This window comes from Pseudopodoces humilis, chromosome 5 (assembly GCF_049639895.1).
Source record: "Pseudopodoces humilis isolate 2021_Gansu_Grassland_sample_001 chromosome 5, ASM4963989v1, whole genome shotgun sequence".
Classification (NCBI taxonomy): domain Eukaryota; kingdom Metazoa; phylum Chordata; class Aves; order Passeriformes; family Paridae; genus Pseudopodoces; species Pseudopodoces humilis.
In genome coordinates this window covers 51,516,210-51,538,777 of record NC_142204.1, presented here as the reverse complement: position 1 = coordinate 51,538,777, position 22,568 = coordinate 51,516,210, and the positions used below count along the sequence as shown (strand labels likewise).

The following is a 22,568-nucleotide window of genomic DNA, read 5'->3' as shown; positions in this document are numbered from 1 at the left end:
TTTTTTGTTTGAAAGAAAAACTAATCACAGTCTTACTGTGATTTTTTTACAAGTAATTTTTTCATGTAGTATTTTATTCATATTATTCATATAATATTTTTATGCTTAAAAATAAATACATGATCATGCATAGATCATTATTAGCTGTCAGATAAGCAGTAATTTTGAGCGCTGTTAATTCCTTTATTAAAATTTTTATTTTACCAAAAGCAAGTCCTGAAAAAAAAAAATCTGCATATTAACAGATTATCCTTTTTTCCTTTCATGCTGGTCTAGTTGCAAAAAGGAGCTTTACAATATAGCATATCCATCAAAACACTGTATCCTTGCTGTTGCTGAAATAGCAATTTGGAGCTTTCTGTTCCTTGAGTAAAAAGTTCCAGGAAAGGATTCCCAGTGTTTTCTAACAAGCACCCTAAAACTCCTTAATTTTTCTGCTGAATCCACAAAAAAGAAAAAATTGCCCAAACATTTACTTTTTTTGAGTTTCTACACTAGATAGTGACTTAACAATGCATTCAGAAATTAGATTATGGGCTTGCAGCTGCAGGTGCTGAGCACAAATTTTCTGGAAGTGCTGAAGAGATGGTTTGTTAGTCTGCATTTCAAACCATTAATGTGCAGGGTCAAAAGTTCCCATATAGACAGAAGTAAATGATAAATGGTAAAAGACAGTAGTATAGGCTCCACTTAGGTGGACTCAAAGGTGAACTTTAGAAGTAATTGTGTGACTTCCCATGCTTATTCCACTATTTTACCTTTTTGCTGTACTTTCCCTTCCTCCTGTCGGTACCTCTGTAGAACAATTTATTTTTCTCCTAGCTACATTTTGCAGCTTTTGGAACACTTTGATGGGAACCTCAGGGTTAAAACCATTACCATTGTCACGCTCCTTCAGTAGCTGACAGCCAATAAGATGGTAGCCAAATAAAGAAAGTATTTATGCAAAGTGCCAGCGTTTCTTCGATAGGGACTGTGAAACAATGAATCTGCAGTTCTCCTCAAGATTTGCACTTAAAATAGTGGAATCATGGTAACACAGGGAGAAAAAGAGTCACAGAAGATTAGATGAGGTCTGTAATGGAAGCCAAGACACGTAGCTACCTCGTGGCTCAGTTTGCCTGAGCATGGGGCTTGTCTGTGCTTCTACTGTGAAAGGATGTTGTGATTTGTTTAGAACTTTCTTTATGCCTTGCTTTTCAGCTGCAGTTTAATGTGCTTGCTCTGAGTGAGGAAATTATGCTCCTTGTTATTCCATTAAAATGAATGAGTAATTTTAAAATAAAGAAATAAAAAAAATATTTTACAGGGAAAATATTTGCAATTCAAATCCCATTATAAGCATTATAGAAAGGTACAAGCATACCAGCTCTTTCCCTTGTGGTTCCAAACATTAATTCCAGATCTGACTGATGTACTGGAGAATGCATAATAAATAAATAAATAAATAAATAAAATATAAATAGTGGTTGTAATGTTGCATATAAGGAATAATCTTTACCCTATTAAATCCTTAGTGCTGCACAATAAACTTCTGTTGCATGTGCAGTACCTTTCAATATCCTTTTTCAAAGGGTGAAGCTGCAATGTTCATATTCATTTGTATGGTGGTCATAAGAAAATATAAACATGCTTTTGGGCTGTATGAGACAGCTTTTAGAGTTAAATCTGTGATTTCTAGTGTAGCATCCTGGTATCAGCCATTAACAAATGGACGAGTATTTTTGTACTCAGAAGAGAAAATTAAATGCTTATGATATTTTTCCAAGTATCAGCAGGGAAGAACTAGTAGCAATTAGCACCAACTAATACTCTCTTTAGGAGTCTCAGTAAAAACACCAAAATCAGATAAGGATGGATTTAACTCTATTTCTATTTGGGTGAGTGGATCCTGCTTGTCAAATTATAGATTTATTGTCAGATTGCTGTGGGGTGACTTGCATCGCTGGTACAGCGCCTGACTCGCGTTCTCACATTTTTCTCTCTCTGTATCTGTGCAGTTGGACATACAGCTGTAATATGCAACACTTCATAAATCCCACACTCACACAATCCTTCACTGACAACAGAAGGTTTGTCAGACCTGTATTTGGAGTGTTTTAATGTATCAGTGTACTTGGATGTGCCAGGAGGTGCTGAGCCTCCTCTGTCCTTGAGTTTCCTGGCATTTCATCTCACAACTTTCATTGTGAGTATGGTTTCTAACCTGAGGGTTATAGATACCTGTTTTTATACACTTAAGGCTTGTTTCTAAACAAAGTAGAAACAGCAGAGTTAATATAAGTTCTTGACATAGTTGAAACACAAAGATATTGCAGAGACCTCAACATACTATTTCCAGTCCAGCTCCAAGATGTGCAAAGATGAAGTGCTGGTAAATCTCTTACTACTGCGGAGCAGTAAGATGCCCAACAAACTGTCTTGAGTGGGTCTTCCTGCTCATTCCAGCTCTGCCCACATCCCTGTTTGGGTAGCAAATAAGAAAACTCTTCCAGAAGGCCTTTTAATGTAATTTAATTAATAGTTAAAAAACACGTTGAGCTTATGCAGAAGAACAAAACCCAGAATCAAACCCAGAAGGAGGCAAAAGATGGCACCAAGGAGACCAATACACTCTGGTACTGGTTTCAAAAATGAGATTTCCATATTGTTGAGGATAAAAAATGGTGCAAAAATTTGTAGAGTTGGTATTTTATCAGAAATAAAGTATTACAGTAAGTAGGGCTACATATATTAGCCCTGTAATATATTATATATAGCCCTATAATATATAATATATGTTATTCTATTTATCAAAATATACAGAATTATCCTTTGCTTAGAATAATAAATTTTATTACATTCACTCCCATGATCCCATAAAAAAAGTTTTGACTAACAGAGACCATGAGTTAAATGGAAAACCTGAGAGAAATTTGCTGCTGTTCCCAGTGTATGAAATATGTTCCAAACTGAAGTAGAAAAATAAATTCGCTTAGAGGGGTTTCTGTGACACAGTGATAAATCTTTAGCTGAAATAAACATTCACTTTCTTGCTGGCAGTAGGTACTTTTGCAGTGAAGGGAAATAAACTTTGGCAGTATATTTTGTCTCTAATTACTATATCAGCCCACGTACCTCTGACAGCAGCAGAAAAATATGGTGAAAAGACTGTGGCTTATGGTTAAAGATGAATGAACATCAAATCACTGCAGTTTCTATAATAAAGAGAATGAGTAGGTAAAAGCAGAAAAATTATTTAAACAAAGGAAAATGATGTGGTGAAATGAGAGCCTGAAGAGGCAGAATTAGGGTTTTTTTTCCAGCTTAAAGTTGGTAGTTTTAGAGGCATCCAGTATGCTACACGGGCTGCAGCTAACAGTGCTGTGAGCTCAATGCAGCAGTTAGTGTTGAAATTCTTCTTACTTTCAATGGTTTATCTAGCAAGATGTAAACAAACAGACAAACAAACAAACAACCCCAGTATAATGGCAGTTATTTAATATATATCTTGCATGAGATCCACACTTGTTTTGTCTAAAACTTTGAACTTCCCATCTGGACACTTTCAGCTCCAAAATTGTTCACATTAACAAAAATCATTGGACCAATACTCAAAAATCAATGGCTCCAAAGGTGTGGAGGTGGTTGATTTTTTATTTTTTTTCCATTGTTTGCATACATTTGCTAGTTAAAACATATGCTATTACAAACTTAAAGCATTGCATTTTTCTTTGTAGATAAGGTTTGCTAAAGGTACACTGATTGTAAATAACAATTTCATAAGATAGATTAATTAATTTGCTTGTTCTTTCTTCTCATCCTTTCTTCTATCCTTCCTTCAGGAGCTCCATAGCAGAGCAAGCTTTAAGTAAATTATCTGCAATATACTTTGACTCAAACAAGATCAAAATGGCACAAAGGAATTGGTTCTCTTTTCACAGAAAGCCATGTTTCAACCTACAGGTTCACCTGTATGAAAAGTAAAAGTCAGCTGTAAGATTTATTTTCATGCAAAAAATATTTCAGTTATTGATGTTGAAAGTTAAAATATAAAGTTAAAATATAAAGAAAAGCATTTTAAAGCTTTTCTTTATTCGACATTCAGATTCTGGAGACCTCCTTGTTAATTCCTATGTATAGAAAGTAGTTCAATTAAAAAATTTAAACATTTTTGTCCTATGAATAATGTAAACAATCTTTTGTATGGTGGTTGACTTTGATAGCTGTGGTTCAGAAAAAAAATTCTTTCTGGGAAGTACTGTATTTTCTTCAGGAATAATACCAGGGTGCAAACCCAAACTTAAAAGCAAAACATTGATTTTTCTGACCTATATGCAGCAGCTCAGCTTTCAAATTTAAAGGAGATGTTCTGCAAAAATATTTGCTCCAAAGAGATTAAGTAAATGCAAGAACCAGAAATTTTAATGCTGTAACAGGGGTCAAAAAATGCATTTGACAGACAAAAAATGTGTTTTGGAAGAAAATAATTAAATCTGTGACAAAAAAAGTGGATGTAATTATACTAGAATATAAAATCTGTAAGTTGAAATAAGAAATCACGGTAATGGTGATCAAGATTTTCATCATGATGATTACTGTTCAGGCACTGATTTCATTAATTATTAAATATTCTCCTTTAAAAATGAAAACATTTTCACCATCAAACTCACCAGCTCTTGTAATAGATATGTAGATCTAGAATAAATATCCAAAAGTATGGGAAAAAATTGATGGAATTTTACAATGGAAATAACAAGTGATTCAGTAAAATCTTATTTATTGGCTAGGAAGACTATATTTAAAATCTTGGCATTATAGGTAAGATTGATGCAATTTAATTACACAGTTCTTAGTCACAGGTGATGATTGGGTAGTACCTTATTCGAAGTTGTTGTTTGCATGTATGTTGTACTAAGTTTTAAATTGATCTGTATGCTGAAAATCTGATATAATTTTTTATACTCTCAGATGCAGAAGCTGAAAGTGTGACATACATTTAAATGGAATTTGGTTAAAATGAAGTATTAGTCATAAACTTGTTGATTTGTTGACTGGAGTCTCACCAGTGTCATAAAAGAAATAGCCAGGGAGAAAATAAAGTTGAAATCTGACTGATCTTGAGCATCTATATAATTTCAGAACAGGAAAGAGTATGTCAAAGTAGGCTAGCTTATGTACACCTGCATGCTTTACTCCATCTTTCCTATATTTTGGGTTACCCTTAATAAATACTGAGCTCCTGGTACCTTATTATATTCATGGCACAATCTTTACAGACCAGAATTTTATTTCTAACAGAACTAATGTTTATTAGGAGGTGTTGATTGACAGTGCAAACTACAGCCAAAAAGGCTGTTCTTATTGCTACACCTCAGTTCATACTGACAAAACAAAAAGAAATGCAAATTGCAAATTGTTATTAGCATGAACATTCATATGGGTTAGACGACAAGCTGGAGCTTGGATTGGGCTGTCATTTCTGACTTCTGCTTCAGTTGTTGCCTGATGCATTAGTAGCATGCATAATAACATAATAATGTGCTTTTAAATGTACAGCATTTAGATGAAGTCCATCTATCTAGATAAAGTCAGTTTGAGTGGAGTATTGTGTCTCATGTTCTTTCTTGGAAGGAGCAAACTAAAATGAACAGGATACCACTATTTTGGCTGCTGATTTCAAATGGTATGAATTGATACCTCTGCAAAAACATGAAGCTTCAAAGAAACAGGACTTGTGTTCTAGTCATACACAAGGAACAAAAAGAGCTACGAGTACTTGGCTGTTATATTGGCAGCTGATAGGAACATCAGATGCCCACAAGTAAGTGTGATAATAAAGGATACAATCTTGGATTTGCCTTTGACAGAACGTGATTTCTCATGAGCTCTTTCATGATGAATGATATTAAAACCTGGTCAGTAAATCTATGATCATCTGCTCTTCCAATTCCAATTCCAATGAAATGTTCCTGAGGGGCAGTGGGAGCCAGCTGAAGTCCTAGTGGTCCAGGAGCATGCTGATCAGTGTATGAAATATTTCTACCATGAGCATAAAGCTTTAGGAATGTATTCAGACCATTCTTTTTCAGCCCAGGATTTTCACTTACTGGTGCAGATGGGACAAGGGGTGGGAGAAAGGTGTCACTCAAGGCTGGTGATCAGATTCAGTGTTAAAGGTGATTTCTAGTACTACATAAGTGCCAACAACAGGCAGATGACCCCGTGTTTATCCCATTCTCATCAGTCTCTCACTAAATTGTGCCACTAAATTGGAGAAGGAGCAAATCCTCTCAGGTTCCCTGGGCAAGGCTCATGTGTGCCCCATCCCTGCCTGCTGTGATGGAGCTGGGTCTCCAAAGAAAGCTGCACCACTTTCTAGGAAGTCCTTTGAACCTGATGCTAGGGTGCTCAAACCCCAGCAAATGCTGAAGCACACACCTGTTCAGCTTGCAGCAGCTGAGTTGCTGCAGGTGACGTTCTCTTTCCTTCTGTCAGCATGACCTCTTCTTTCTCTTCTCTTCTGTATGAATTGATGCTGGCACTAGACCTCTACAAAAGCAGAGAGGGTTTGGGTTTGTTTTGTTATTTTAATGGGAGTCTCTCTTGGGTTTTTTGTGTACAATGTTTGTTTTTCCTGTCCAATATGGCATGCACAGTTTAATGCCTCTGGAAGCTGAGGGACAAACAAACCTGACAGCTGAGAGAGGGTGCAGTTATCAAAGTGCTTAGATTGTGTTTCCAAATTCAAGGCAGCATTCTTGCTGAATAGTGGGATTTGGAGACTGAAGATCTAGCTATCTCATCATTTATAAAGGTGCTTTCTCCTTGGAAATTTAATTTCTGTATGGTGGCAAAACCTACCCCTGGCACCAGTGCTGGGAGAAGCAGTAGTGCTGGACATTGTCCTACTCTGCCGCTGCAGCATCTATTATCAGATCATAAACAGGTTTTCTCCCACTCAGAAAGGTGATTTGTCAGAGTTCCTATTTCAATTGCCGCTTTTCTGAGCCTAAAGCTATGCACACCACAGACAGAGTAAGCATCTGTCTAACCTAGACAGAGCAAAGAAGACAGAATTTAGTGCAAGATTCAGTTAATTTGTGGTGAATCTCACTTTCAGAGTCAGGCATGTTCAGCTACTTGTAGGACTGGTTTATACAGAACTTCTGCTTCCTTAAAGCTTTTTGCTTTTGATGCATATTACTTTCTTTCTAGACTTGATCTTGAAGTCTGTATCTCATGCTAGTGGAGTTATTTTGTCTGATATATCCCTTTGTTGGAAAAGTACTACTCTGTGTTCACGTTGCTATACTGAGACATTGTGTACTCTTGAATGTAAATGAAAATTATTGCTTTTTCTAAATGAAGGCTTAAGATTTTGGCTTGTGTAATGCATTCTTTTATAGAGCATACTCTTAAGGTCATCTGTTTTCTTTATTTTATTAGTTTCTGATAATTGTAATATCTCACACAGTGGACAACAGCGGGAGAAACTGGAGCTGTACTTACTTTTTGCATTTTGTTTGTACCTAGTAGCATAATCACAATCAGTTTAATCAATGCAATGAGCTCCATGTGGTTGTCCAGGAATATGGAATAGATCATTGAAGGACGTTGCAACGTAATTTGTATAACTTTTATTTGTTGTACCACTGGCACACAGGGAGGAGGGGGAGAAGGCTGGCAAACCAAGTGTCTTAATTGAGATAAGAGATTAACGACTAGAAGTGTGTCTGCATAATTAAGGTTCTCTAAAAGCATGGAGCCTTGTGGTAGTAATTATTTTGCAGAGCTATGTCACTCTGATAATTTTTTTTCTTATTATTTGCATTTGTGTTTACATTTTTCCTACATTCTCATACTGAGCTGTAAAATATATATAATATAAAAGATAACATTTTCTCTGCCTAAATCTCCTAATTTATTCATGCTGTGGTTGCCTGAAGTGAATTGAGACATGATTCTTTGCTAAATTAATTTCACTTGTATGCAGAAGATAGTGAATATGTTTTACAGAAAATAGATCTCTCTTTATTTTCTTTCCTGTTTGTTTTTTTTTCTCTAAGTAGATATAATTTCTGTTCTTTGAGTTTTGCCATTAAAATTTTTAGATTGATATTTTATGACAAAAGTCATACTGAAAATCCCTGATTTGTTTTATCACAGAGAAAAGCCATTTTTTCTATGTAGATATTTGATCTTGAATGTTCAAAAATGTACCTCCCTTTTCTTTCCCACCCTCCTCCTCCTAAAGCTTGAAAATTAAGTTCTAAGAACATTGATAAATAGCATTTATATATTTATTTTTCCATTTATATTTCCATTGATAGAGGAGATTACAGTTCTATCACTCTCAGGCCTGTGCTCAGCCCCACTTAAATTTTGTTGTTTTGTTTGTTGCAGGTGGGGAACCCAAGGGGATTTCACCACTACTCACCCTCGGCCTGTTGTCAAAGTAAAACTCTTTACAGAAAGCACCGGGGTGCTGGCACTTGAAGATAAAGAACTGGGAAGAGTGAGTATTATGTGCAGAGAAGAGAAATATGTGAGAAATGATGGGTAGAAGTGTGAATATTGATAAAACATGACATAAAATGGTATAAGGCCTTCAGTAGCAGCCAGCTTTGCTGTGGCTCTACCAAACTGTCCTTTTTTTATATAAGGGTGACTTTTACCAGTGTTCAAAACATGGTAGGTTGACTTCAGTTACCTTTCAGAAACTTACATCAGGCGTCCCCAGTGGTTCTCTTTCTCTCGTTTAAAACATTAATTTCTGCACGATATACCAATGTGTTTAACTATTCAAATTAGGAGTGAAAGAGAGAGAGGTAAGACTTGGTGTGTAATAAATGTAGCAAACAATGGGGAAAGGGAAAGAGGGAAAGGGAAAGGGAAAGGGAAAGGGAAAGGGAAAGGGAAAGGGAAAGGGAAAGGGAAAGGGAAAGGGAAAGGGAAAGGGAAAGGGAAAGGGAAAGGGAGAGGGAAAGGGAAAGGGAGAGGGAAAGGGAAAGGGAAGGAAATACCTAAGTGGTAGAAGGATGGAGCAGAATGGGAGAGGAGTGAGAGATAATATATGAGAGTAAAATTAGATCTTTTTCTTGTACTCCATGAGCTTTTCCTCCAATTTTTGTGTTTTCCCTATCTTGACAGGATAATCTGATATTAACTCAGTTAGTGAGAGGACAGTGCTAATAATGCCAAGGCCATAGGTTCAATCACCATATGGGCCATCCACTTATTAGCTGGCCTCAATGATCCTTCTGGGTCCCTTCCAACTCAGACTGTTCTGCAAATTCTGTAAATTTATCCTTCTTAGCCCAAAATCAAGAACTAGAGAGTGCAAAGTATCATAGAAAGAAGAAGGTAGGGTGAATGAGGCAGAGAGGGTCTGCAAATCCCCTCTTCTGTTGAAATTTTCCCCTCTGATATGTAGTACATGGAAGGTAGCTCACATTTTAGTGCTCAGTTCTACAGTCCTGGCTGTTTCTCATTCAAACAAGCACAATTTGTTGGAAAGAGCAGGGCTTTTCTGTGCTTTGTGTCCTCTGAGCACAGGTGGTTATGCAAAGACATTCTCTCACACCTTGTGTCACTTGTTAAGGTCAGGACTGTGTCTTCAGGATTACTTCTTCTTGCCTCGTCTCATATCCTTTTAAGGGGCTTCCAAGGTCACTTGATCAAGGTGTGGGTGGGATCTGCATGGGGAAGGTTCCTACGGGGGTCACACCCTGGTAAAAGCCAGGCAGGCAGTGTGACAGGTACAAAGGAGCCACCGGTGTGCAAATGAGCAGAGTCACCAATATCTGGATTCAGAACAATAAAAGAGACACGGAAAGGATGAAATTGCAGAAACTGCATGGGGTTTCTAAATGCAGAGAAGTTTTGTCTTTGTCCCTTCTTGCTCAGTCCTTTCAAAGAAGCAAAAGAGAAGTCAAGGGCCAAGGTGAAAGACAGTGGAGGAGGGGCTATGTGGTTATGAACAATAGCCAGCATACTCATTGCCAAGGAGTCAGAGAAGTAAAGAAGCATCATCAATATAAAAAGGCTAAGTATATATGTGTATATATATATGTGGCAGATTTTAACAAAATCCTCTGTGTCTGCAACCTCAAATAGCCAAATTTCAAGTACCAGCCTTAGTCTGCTTTCTTACACTGCAGCTTGTCTAAGTTTCTAGGACAGGAAGTTAAAAAGATTTCAAATTTAATTTTAAAGAATAAATACATTTCAAGTGTAAAATATTGAATATAGCTTTTGCCTGACTTGTGTCCTGTGGCCACAGATGATTGATTTGTGAGGTTTTTACTCTTTTCCTGCACACTCCTGGCTGCCTTCTGACACATCTGTGTTTGTCAGCTGGTCAAATCAGTTTAAAGAAAGTGAATTGGTTGGGAGGGGTGAGAGGAAAGAGAAAAAAAATAGGTAATTGAGAGGCTATAGTGACCTCAGTGCCCTGTTGTTGGAGTCTGACCCAGCTTTCCCAGAGACAAAGCAAGATCTATAAAAGATGAGGGAGGGAAGCTCTTTCGGATTCTTACTCTCCTGTTATTCTTTGGTAGAGTCTGCTTGCTTTTATCAGATGGTCTGGGATTTTGCAGTTTGTACCAGAATAAGCCTATTAAAATAATTTCTTTTTGCTGATATAATTTCTTTTTTTTTTTCCCCTTGTGAGAAAGGATAAATCTTTTTCCCCCCTTGCATTAAAGCTTGTGCTGAGATTTGGAATAGCAAACGGGAGTACCCAAGAGATGCCTGGATACTGCTTTTCTGTTTTATAATACACTCCTTATTTACCAAAAATATCCACATCCTTGCCAAAGAATACCTTCTGAGAAAGATAAGTCAATAAAAAATAAACCTCCCACAATGACCCTGTGTACTGCATATGGTCCTTAGCAGTGAAAAATAACATGAAAAGGGCATGCTGGCTGTGCAGTGGCCTGTTTGGATGCCTGTCCTGCACCTCCCAGGGCTGGTAACACCTGTGGTTGCTGACAGACAACTTCCAGTTCAAGGGATCAGATCCTTAATTCAGTAGAAAAAGAAATCTCTCAACTTACTTCTCTGGTTTAACCAGAGTAATTCTGAGTGGTGATTGCTAGCTTCAGGGGAGATTGGGAGAAGATTAGACAGATTTTTTACAAAAAAGTTTGCATTTATATTTACTATGTACTCTTGTGGTACACATCTTAGCTTTCAAAGTCTTTTTTTGTTAGTGATGTCTTTACTTTCAGGTCTGAGAGACTTAAATTCAAGTAGCATTTGAAAAGATATTGGATCCCACTGGATAAGCTTAGTTTTTATAAAGTTTGGCAAGTATATGCCTGGTCATTACAATGCAGTGACTTGCAGAAGTACATCTGATCCAGCTAGTTTTCTTATCCTTGGAAAAGGTCTGAAGATACTTCCTACTGGTATTTTTCCTGTACTTAGAAATTCAGCTCAAACCTACCCCCCTTCTGGGGTAGGCTTATTGTGGACATTAATTCTCATCCATCAAGTACTTTCTTAAAAGTGTGTGTCTTGACCTGATACAACTTTTGTACATTAATGAAGATTGCATTTCCAATACTTTGCAGTTATTCTGCAGGTTCTGTTCTGTTTTATCTATAATTAGAAACAGAAAGCAGCATAAAGTTACATTATTTGAATTTTGAACTTCTGTCACATACCAAGAGGTTTTTTCTGCCACCAAGGGGTCAGTTTATTAGGAAAAGAGATCTAAGGTATGAAATATGGAGCCAGCAAAGGTTTCCCCAGTACTGTAGAGGAGAAGGCATTTCCATTGAACCCATCAGTGCATTGTGATTTCTCTGACTTATGAACTTAAGATGTAGACTCTGGTATCAGCAGGCCACTCCTTTCCAGAAATAACTAGCTCATTAGGGAGCAGAAAGGCCTCTGCTTTCAGCAGAGAGGTCAGATCATACTTACAGATTTATGTACTCCGTGTTTGAAAGCTCAGGCTGGGGCTTCACAACCTCTGCTGCAGAAACCGCCAGGTCAGCACCAAGTGATAGAAGGCTAATGTCTGCATTTACCATCTTTTCCCTTCAAAGCATTCAAAGATGTGGTTAGCTGAAAGGGAGTAGTACTTGCTGTGTCACTTGTCTGATATGGCTGTCTTCCTCCAAAAATACCAATACATCCAGTGAATCCCAAGATAAGATTTTGCTTGCTGCAGGATATTCTTCTGCCTTCCTGCTTCCTACTTGACCACTTTCAAACAAAAATAAATATTAACTTTTATTCTCCATTCTACAAAAACTGGAGAACAGTTGTACAAATTCAGTTTTCACTGAAATTAAAAACAGAGATGTGTGCTGCATAAAAGGAGAAAGGATGTTATTTGGATTTGGGTTCTGCAGAACATGAGCTTTTGGAGTGGGCTGTGTCTGTGTTTGTGCAGACCCCTACATGCAGTGAATAGAACCCCTGACTTTAACCTCTAGAAAGTGAAGCAGGCTGCATCTTTGAAGCTAAACTTATTCTTATGAGAAGATGCTAAGAATTTACATTAGTCAAATACCTTTGAAATTTGTGGTACAGATTTTATGTGACTGATACTGATCAGGCCACTTGAATAATTTTTGTATGTACATACAGAAGGCAGAATTGATGTTTGCATTTGTACATGAAACAGCAGAGAAAGTGTGAAGAAGCCTTCAGAGTTTGGTGTAACTACTTCTGGAAAATATGCCTGGTGGTTTCTGAAACACAGGGACCTGACACCACTTTTGCTTGGTCAGTACTTTGTGTATAGAGATGTTCTAGTAATTCAAAGTGACAGCCCTTGTGTGTGCTTAGCACACATGGGGACACAATGTGAGAGCAGCAGGTGGTGTTTGATTGCTGATACTTTTCAAATTTAAGAATATTTCAGCCTTGGTGCTCTGACTATTGAATTAAAAGAGAACTATTGTCTCACAGCCTGCTTGTCACAGCTGCAGCCAGCAATAATTAGCTGTGCAGCTATGCTTTTTAGGTTTTTTTCCATTAGTGTTCTTATTCTGTGTTTGATTTAAAATTATAAAATAGCAGTACTGGCTAGGTACCTATACTCAGGATTGATGGGTTTCTGAATGTCGACTGCACTGGGCATGTTGTTTACCTTCTGTGCCACATTCAAAGATCCCCTGAGCAGAGACAGATTCATTCTGTGACTGTTAATTTAAAGCCTGCCATCCTGGGGATTGTGTTTCTCCATCGCACTTTGAAATTATTGAGGTTTCTCAGGCCCGAGTTCTTCTGTCTTTCTTTTTTAAGTTTGGAGAATTACAAGAGATTGTTTCCACTCCTGCTTTGTCTCTCACCCCCCAGGCAGTCTGCCTGTCAGGGCTCTGTGATGTCTGAGTGTTATTGTTTCCATTCTAACAGGGGGGTCTCAGTAGCTGCTTTGAGAGTGCCTCTCCTGAAAATGCTTGAGATACTTTGCATTCAGGCCTTGTCTCTCTTAGATGTGGGGGAGAGGCTCTTCGGGAAGGACTCAAAGACTACTTTTATCAATTGCTAAGACCTGCTAGGGAAAATGTTCAGCCAGCACCATCAACAGAGGTTGATTATATAAATTTTGAAGTCTTCCCAGTTTATCAGCAGTATTCTAGGTAGCTCTCTCACCATGTGCCTATTTGGTTTCGCTGTTGTTTTTTGTTTCTTTTTAACCACATTTTACCCAAAGCCTTGTGTCGGTGTTTTATCTGTGATGCAGTCACATAGCCAAAAAGCAAGAGAACATTCAATAGGTGAGATGATAGAGCTTTCATAGAAAACTCATAAACCCCTTGGTGATCAAGCTCTTATTAACACATTCTTCTGGGGTTCCCAAGGTGGTAATTTTTCTAAAGGAATTACTCTCAAGAGAGACATCTCCTTTTCCCCTTTCTACCTCCAATTTTAAGCATCTTCTTGAGATTCTTTTTCTTCATCCTCCTGGCAGCAGGGTGTCATGACTTAATGCTCAGGGAAGGTGAGGGCAGTGCTGTGCTTGGCAGGTTGGTTCTAGGGCATTCGATGGAACTTCTTGTCACACTGACAGCAGCTGCTGGCTGTCTGACATCAGCCAGTCTTTGGACAAGGGGCTGGCATAGCACAGAACAGCTCCAAACTTTCAAGTTAGGGAAGAAGGTACCTTGAAAAGAGTCAGTAGACATTTCTACCAAAGCCAGGTGTCCCATAAGTGAGGCTGGGGCCAGAGTTATACAAACAACGTAACACTGAAAGGTTTATCTAGTCATCTATTTCATATCCCAAACCAGCTTCAATAATTTCTGTTCTACAACTGTTTTCAAATCAGTGAAACACCATATTTAACTAGGAGATTTTCCTGTAATATTTGTTCAGAGAATGACCAGCAGCATAAATTTGCACGTGCCCAATGAAAATGGGCTTGCTTTATAACTTGCTTCGTAACTTAAATTTTGCCTATCCTCTCTGCTTGAACTGGCATCTTTTCAAATTGGTGTATTTTAAAACATGAAAGAAAATCCTTATATTGTAATAATTGATCCTGTTGCATGATAAAACCTCCAACAAATGCAGTTGATTGATTGTATGATCTTACGTGCCAGGCACTGGCTGTTATTCATAGCTTTAAAAAATCACAAATTGAGTTAGAAATGTCTCTGGTAGAGCTTGGGAGATAGAGAGCTTAATTTCTCTAGTTCGTGGAGGGATTTGTTGCATGACAAGGAGTGTGTTGTTTGTTCTGAACAGACTTCACAAAGCTGCTTATGATTAAGACCACATGATGTATATTCAGTTCTCAACCGACTTAGCCAGACCTTAAAATACGAGGTTAAAATTTTTCATCCTATGTATGGAATAGGATAAAAAAGGAAATGAACTTTTGGTCAGCAGCAAAAAGCCAGCATTTGTAGTACCATTTGTGTTCTGAAAGAGCACATCAGGCACAAGAACTTTTGTCTCAGAACATTTTCTAGCTTTCCTGTTGGAGACTATAGAGTTTGAAGAAAGGATAGGAGGCTGGGTGCCAGGAGCAGGAGCAATTCCCTGGGGTGTCAGGGCACAGGGCAGGACTGGGAGACACCAGGGCAGCCCCATGCATCAGGGGCCTCCCTGGGGATGGGGCTAGGCTGAGGTTTGGTTTGTTTTCTGAAGATGACCCAGGCTGAGTTATGAAGAGGAAACTGTGGATAGGCTGTGTCTTTCTTTTTTGTGGTACTTTCTGTACTGAAGGTAAGATAACGATTTATAATGATATGTAGTGATAATAGCATGCTAAATATCACCTGCCTCTTCAGCCAGGGCATGAAGATGCAAGTCTTCTTCACTTTCATCTCTTTTGCTTGTGACAATGAGCCAAAACTCAGCATAGCTGGCTCAGAGTTACCATGAGTACCAAGGTCTGGTGCCCAGAGTCTGAGATCTCAAAATGTGTCTTAGATCATCCCAACTTGAAAAATCTATCTCATCTCAAGCACTTGGGTCAGAAGTGTGGGTAACTCCATTGCTTGGATTCAACACTTGAATATCATGGGTTTTGGTGGAAGTAGGGTGCTGGGGAGCATCCAGAACGTGAGGACACAAGTTGGCTGGAACTCAGCCACAAGTGTCAGGTGGGGAAAAATGTAGAGTATGTCTTGACCCCTGATTTTTCTCGAGGTGCTTACAACTTGCTAGTCTGTTTTCCTCATGCCTTCATGTCCCTTTTGAAGGCTGCATATTCTTTTGACCACAGGACAACTGCAGTTGTGTAACATTGTGTACCACTTGTGCAACAATGGCTAGCTTGAGAGCTTTATCTCAACACGGGAGTACCAATAGGAGATACTTCTTCACAGTGCTTCTGACTCTGAACCTTTTGCTCAGTTATCTTCTCTGAGAAAGAAAGAATGCCCCCAGTTTGTTCAAGCTTTTAGAGTACTTTGGGCAGCTCAATCTTTCTTTCACACCTTTAAAAGAAGATGTGATCAATGGGCCAAAAGTAGAATCAATAGTTACTTGTCTGGATTGACTGTTTGGCTCAGGTGTACTTAAATTAACTTCTATTGTGATCCAGCTGAGGAACTAAATAAATAATGGAATCACAAAATGGTGGTTAGTTATGCTGTCAAATGATATTAGCTTCAACGTCTTCCTACCTGTCATCTTTTAAGCTCAAGAGAGAAACATTTTGAGTAATTCACAACTCAGAAACAATATTTTGAGAACATCACTTTGCACAAATACCTACAAGTGTGGCTCTATAATATTTAAGATTTCTGTGTTTATTTTACATCCAGATGAGGAGAGGGATAAAGTGAACTTGACACTTTTTCAGTTACAGAGTGGTCTGAGGAAATGTAATGCTAGATATAATTAGAACACTTAGTCAAGTATTTTTTAATGATTATGAGACAATTGAATTTACTGAATTATCTCAACCCACACTGTTCTGATACTATTAATTTGCCTTAAATAAGTTGAAGCAATGCAATGCACAGCAGCTATGCTTGCTGTGCAGCTATCTAGTCATTAATAGTTCATTATACTTTTTAATGTAGATTACCTGTTAGTATAATTATGATCAACACTTTCCTATACTAAAAACTCATAATTCTCTGTGCTGCTGCTGAATAAACTACTGTGCTATCCACAGGTATATGAATGCTAAGCCAGGACAATGTACAATAAAATAAATCAAAATAAAATAAAATAAAACTTCAGAAATATGCGATTTAGTACAGAAATATATTATTCAGTAGGAATTCTATGAAATTTATAAAAGTTTTAGGCACAGAGAGGGTATCTTCTAGGTGACTCTTATATCTGCCAGAGAAGACATTTGAGTAGATACCACTTCATTTTTTTGAAGTAGATTATGAAACAACCAGAAGATTTAAATCCTTAAGCAGTGCTGTAAGGAAATCTGAGACAGAATAATGTTAGGAAGTTTCTCCGTGGACAATGGCATTGACTTCACATTACAGTGTTCCATAGTGGAAAGAATGCTTTTAATAGTAATTTCTGCAGTTTTTTACTTTTCTTATCGAGAAGTTGCCAAGAGTTTTGGTTTCAGTGATTTTGTGGGAGCTTGCAGCTTGTGCCACCTGATGCTGTGTACACAATAGCTATCATTGCCCTTAAGGGCAATATTAGTATGAAGGTTATCACAAAGATAATTTATGCTTTAAAAATGCTTTGTGTGTGTTTTTCTGTGTAACAAAAAGTTTGATTACAAAGTTCTTTCAAGCTGTCATTTTTTAAATCTGGAAGGCATGACAAAGTGTAATACAAACCCACCACAGTGCATACTTAAATAGTCTGACAGATACTTCTTTGTGAGAGCTTTGAAATTGAAGCTCTGTAATAGTCCTTTAAAAATTCAGAAAAGGAATTGTCAGTACCACAGATATAAATTAATTATACCCTTGTCTGCTTTTATTTTCATCAATGTTCTAAAAAGTCAGGAAGTTGACAGGAGAAAGATGTCACTTGAGATGCATGAGATGTGTTACAGGACAACAGGAACTACAGACTGTAGAAAGGGAAAAATTCTTAGCATCACCTATGTGAAGGCCTAGTGATTAAATGCAAGCAATGCATAATAATTCTGTTTATATAATCTCGTAGTTAAAGGGGTAAATAAACTAAAAATAATTTTCCCTTTGAGACATCAGAACTCAAAGGTTCCATGCTCATAATGTTTTTAAATGTTATTTAAGGAATGCCTTTTACTCAGAATGAAAACCAGAGAGAAGGAATAAGCTCTGTTATAAATAGTGGTTTCTGTGCATTTGCAAAAAGGAAAAGAAGTAACCTCCTGGTTTGCTAAAATCCGAATATACTGATTCTTCTGCCATCTCTTTAAAAGGTACTGAATGTACTTAATAGATCTGACAGGTTAATTCTTCCACTGGTTTTACAAAGGTTGCATATTTGATTAGGAGTGATGCATTATATTTCTCTGCTTGACTGGAGCTCCTGATATTAACAGGATGTAGGAATGTGCTTCTGCAAAATACTGAGAAGAAAAGCTGAAGGCTTTCCACTTGTGCCATTTTTCAGATGATTAGATCTGAATGACACTGTTGTAATATTTCTGTCTTATAACATCTTCTAGATTTATACTTGCTTGGACAGTATCCTTAATTTAACCTTCATAGTAAAAATATATCGTGGTTTAGATATATATATATATGACACAAGTACTATGTGTAAGAAATTAACTTGATGGTTAACATAATGATTAATTTCATTTTTCCAGTAATGAAAGATGTGAAGAATGATCCTTTTTAGAGTGTTATTACTGTTGAAATGATAATGGTAATTTGTGGTAATTGTAATTCAAAACACACTGAATGTTATGAAAGTCTCCCAAGTAGTATGTTTAGAATACTTTAGAGTCCAAATCCTAATATTTTAGAATACTTCAGAGTCTAGATTCAAAAGTAGTGTTTATAATGAGAATGAAAGGAAGTTATGGTTCAGCAGCATTTAACTGCTGAATATGTCACTGTGGGTAAGGATTTGATGAAGCAGTAATTTTTAATTGTACTGGCTATAAATGAATACATTTTTGGATGGTAAATAAATGTTTAATGGCGTGTGGCTAACACTAATCTAAAATTCGTTGTTCATAAAACCTCCAAGAAATTTATATAATTGTTTTAATAATTAAATATTTAAAATTCAATGGTTTGGGAGTTTTTATGTCTATTGCTGTAGATTAAAGGTTTGCGTCATATCACACGTGAACTGGACATAATAGCTTACAATTATTATATTCCATTTGCTGGAGAGGTGCTTTGGAATTCATCTACAATTTCTGTGTTTTTTGACTTTTATTGACTTTTATTAATGCTATTGATCAAAAATTGGAGACAGCAACGAGACATAATTTGGTTATCTTCTCTCTAGCAATACTAAGGGCCGATCCATTGCATAATGCTACAGCAAATTGCTTCAAAAGGGTGTTTCCAGCAGAGCACTGAATAATGTAGAAGTTTAAGTACCTATTTAATTGTACATGATCCTTTTGAAATGCCAGCTGTTCCTTTTTTTAAAAAAAATGTTAATTCAGAATATATTACCAGGAGGAAATTTTATTAACTCATAATATGAAAATTCCTATTTGTAAGAGAAGAAAGGAGTTAATTTTTGAAATTGGTCTGTTATAATGAGATTGAGTCAGCTGGTTTATTAGCTTTAGGAAATCTTTTTTAGTCATCTTTCATATTGGGGGAGATGCAACAAGAATCTTCACTGCTTAGATGTTCCCATTAAAGACTACAAGTTGGTTTTTTTTAATCAATTTGCTGAAGTTTTTCTTTTCATGACCTTCAGGTTGTGTTATATCCAACATCCAATAGCCCGAAGTCTCCTGATCTGCATAAAATGATAGTTCCCAAAAACAGCCAGGACAGTGACCTGAAAATTAAACTGGCGGTGAGAATGGATAAACCACCTCACATGAAGCACTGTGGGTAAGTGTCCGTTTCCTGGCTGTCTCTATTTTATTATTTTATTATTTTGCTTCACTATGCCTGTGTTTTAACAAAGTGTATCTAAAATCATAAAGTTTGTAAAACATTATGAATGTCTAGAACATTTCTTATAGTATGGTATTGTGTTGTATCTTCATTTTACACAAAAAGTTCAGACTAGTCAGGAATAACATTCATTTCAGAAGTTCAGTGATGTGTAAAGACAGATGATGAGCTATGTCTGAAATGCAGAACTAAGAGTACAGTCTCGTTTAGATACTGGTTTTGAATGTTGCAATTTATGGCACTTTGTTAAAGAATATTTAGTAGAAACATATTTTTCCATTAAAATAGGATTAATTATATACCTGAATAGAGTGGTACATGCCACATAATCTCCATTTCCTTTCTCTGTTTGCTGTATGTTTTTTCTCTTGGAAAAAAATTATGTATAAATGCTAGTTTAAGGATGTTTTTCTGTCTAACACCAAAATTATGTGGAATAGACTATTCATGAAGACACCTCCTTTAACTGACTCCTTTAATAGTCTGACTATTTCTCAGCCCACCTAGAAAAAGAGGTAGTGTTGCTGACAGTAAGCAAGTTCGTATCTTTTGTTATAAAGCAATCAATGTACTTACTGTCCATGCTATTTAGGTTTCTTTTTAGTCTCCTCCTGTTTGTATTCTGTCCATTGTATACAGGCAGTAATTGCCAAAATTTCCTGTGTATGATGCTTTCTGTAAAAAAAGAACCAAACTGACTTAAGTTTTTTTTTGTCAAAGTGTTAATCAGTTGGGCTTAAATTTCCCAGGTATCAATCTCATCCCTCATTTAGGTTTTGTGAAACTTAGACACAAATGATTAGGACTATAACAATGAGACTTGCTGGATGGAGACCTGTGGCTGGTGACCAGGAACTGTGAGGAAAGAGAGGGAAACCAGTCATGGAGTCACTGGGGGAACTGGAGCTACTGTGCTTGGAGACTGCAACTGAGATGAGAAAACTTCAAAGCATGGCAGGAAATACATAAGGGAAATGGGATAATGTAGAGAGAGCAGGAAGACTCAGCTGACATGAATAAGTTGGAGTAGAGAGGAGCTGGAGAGAAAAGTGTTTGTACTAAAGCATGATGCCCTCCTGTCCCATTCATTTGCACTCACCAAACACCTGTGAAATGGTTTGACAATGGTGGCACATCTTTGTCTAGATCCAGCCCACTAGTGTGGATTCAGTTCCCTGCTGCTGGAAAGTATTCAGCCTGCTGCAGTAGTGCAGGATGCAGGGAGGCACGGTGCTTGCTGTCCGCCCTCTTCAGCAGGCCGGTCAAACGGCAGCCATGGAGGCAGGCTGACTCGAACCACATCAGCAAAGAATGATGTACAGCAGATTCACCTGCACATCACGTGGTTCAATTGCAAACTCCACCCTAAACATATCAGGGGGGTTGTGCTGCCATGCACCTATCCCAAGCAGCTAGGAGAAGTTCCCATTTTTGATCAGGTCACTGGTAATGCTAGGCTCATGCTTTCTGCAACCCCAGTTAAAATGCAACTGGATCCAACAACAAGGAGAAAGCTCCAATGTTTCCTCTTATCACGCTCCTGTGTTTTCCCAGAGGCTGTCTTGGCAAAGAACTGTTCTTCTGGGGTCTTCAGAGGGTCTTCCTAACCCCCCAGTTCAGTTTTCTGTACTGGTTTATATCAGTAGTCTTGTCTGACCATTAAAGAACCCAAACAAATATTGTTGTCAATAATTTAGTTCAACCATTATCCCTTCCATCTGTTGCTGATGGTTGCTTCCTCAGATTGATTTTGAATACTCATTTCCTGGCACTGTGATTCACTTCTACATTTTACTTCAGGGTCACTGCTGTGACTATTCTCCAGGCAGATACTGTAGTTCTGTGCATCAAAAATGCTCTCGATCAGTCATCATTTCCTTTTCTTTGTACCTATTAGCTATAATGATTATTACCTAGGCACTTGTTAAGGAAAGTTAGGGCACCAACTGTGCCCTGTAATGTTCAGACTTCTCCACCATTATTATATGTGAAATGGAATAAAAATTTAATAATTCCTTCAATAACCATTGAAGAGATTGATGAGGTACTGTAGGAAACACTGGAGTTGTAGTGAGAGGAAGGAAAAGGTTATTTATTTGGAGGGAAAAGAACACCTGCAAGTAGAATTGTTAGTGTGAACTGTCAGGAACTATTAATGTTATGAAGAGCCATCATCCAGGCACTCCCTGCAGCCTACTCTTGACTTCCTGGGTAAGTATAAGTATTAAGTGGTCATTTGCTGTTTTTTCAAGAGGGATTCCCACTTGCTTCAATGAACAACTAAAGCAGCTGTGGTTCTGAACTGATACTGTGTTATCAAGGAAATCTGCATTTGTGAAGAGACTGGAAACATGTAATGGATGATGGACAGTGTCATCAGAAAGGCAAAGGAATAATTTGCAGTTAAAATAGTTGAGGGTTGCTTGGAAGAAACTGGCTTTTGTTCCCATTTGTGCTGCACAGAAGAACTTCCTTTTAAGAGACTGAAATGTTTCCACCTATAGTAACTGATGGTATGTTATTTGTTTCCTATGTCCAGTTTGATAAACTGGAATCTGATTTCATAGGGGTGCATGCCACTCACAGCTATTAGCTGAAGTCAGTGGAAATGGGGCTTTAAATATTCATTGTGCTGTTCAAGTCCAAATATCCTAAAATTAATATCTGAAGCCTAAAACTTTTAGTATTTCAGTTGTCCTGTTGTCAAGGGAAAATGATACGACCTCCCAGGATCATACACATACGAAGGTGAATCTAGGGAAGCATCTGGTAGGAAAGCTTCCCACACTCCAGAGGAGCTGTGGGAGTGGAGACATTGTGCTCTGCTAAGCAGGGTTATAACAGTGCCAGGCTCTGCAATTCCCTGGAAAACCTGCACAGTATGGAAACTCCAGTCTCTCTGTAAAGCAGTGTTTGCATAAAACATAATGAAGGAAGCCATAGGATAAAATCAAGTGCTAAAGAGCTCAAAGGCAGCTGCTGCCATCCTGAATAGTGAAAATGACAGGGAAATTTTTGTCTATGTTTATTTTATTATACTTTATTTTATTTATTTTATTGTTAGAATGTTGTCATATATTTAAGTACAGTGACAGA

At 37.5% G+C, this 22,568-nt stretch overlaps 1 protein-coding gene across 10 annotated transcripts in view; it reads left to right on the top strand.

Annotated features, from left to right (window-relative positions):
• Positions 1-22,568, top strand: part of CADPS2 (calcium dependent secretion activator 2) — a 282,371-nt gene that overhangs the window by 125,649 nt on the left and 134,154 nt on the right. For all 10 annotated transcript variants that reach the window (XM_005519231.2, XM_005519232.2, XM_088054886.1 and 7 more), the window contains exons 7-8: positions 8,386-8,497; positions 19,267-19,406. In XM_005519231.2, coding sequence (XP_005519288.1) covers positions 8,386-8,497; positions 19,267-19,406 — 252 coding nt within the window. The remainder of the gene's footprint in view (positions 1-8,385; positions 8,498-19,266; positions 19,407-22,568) is intronic.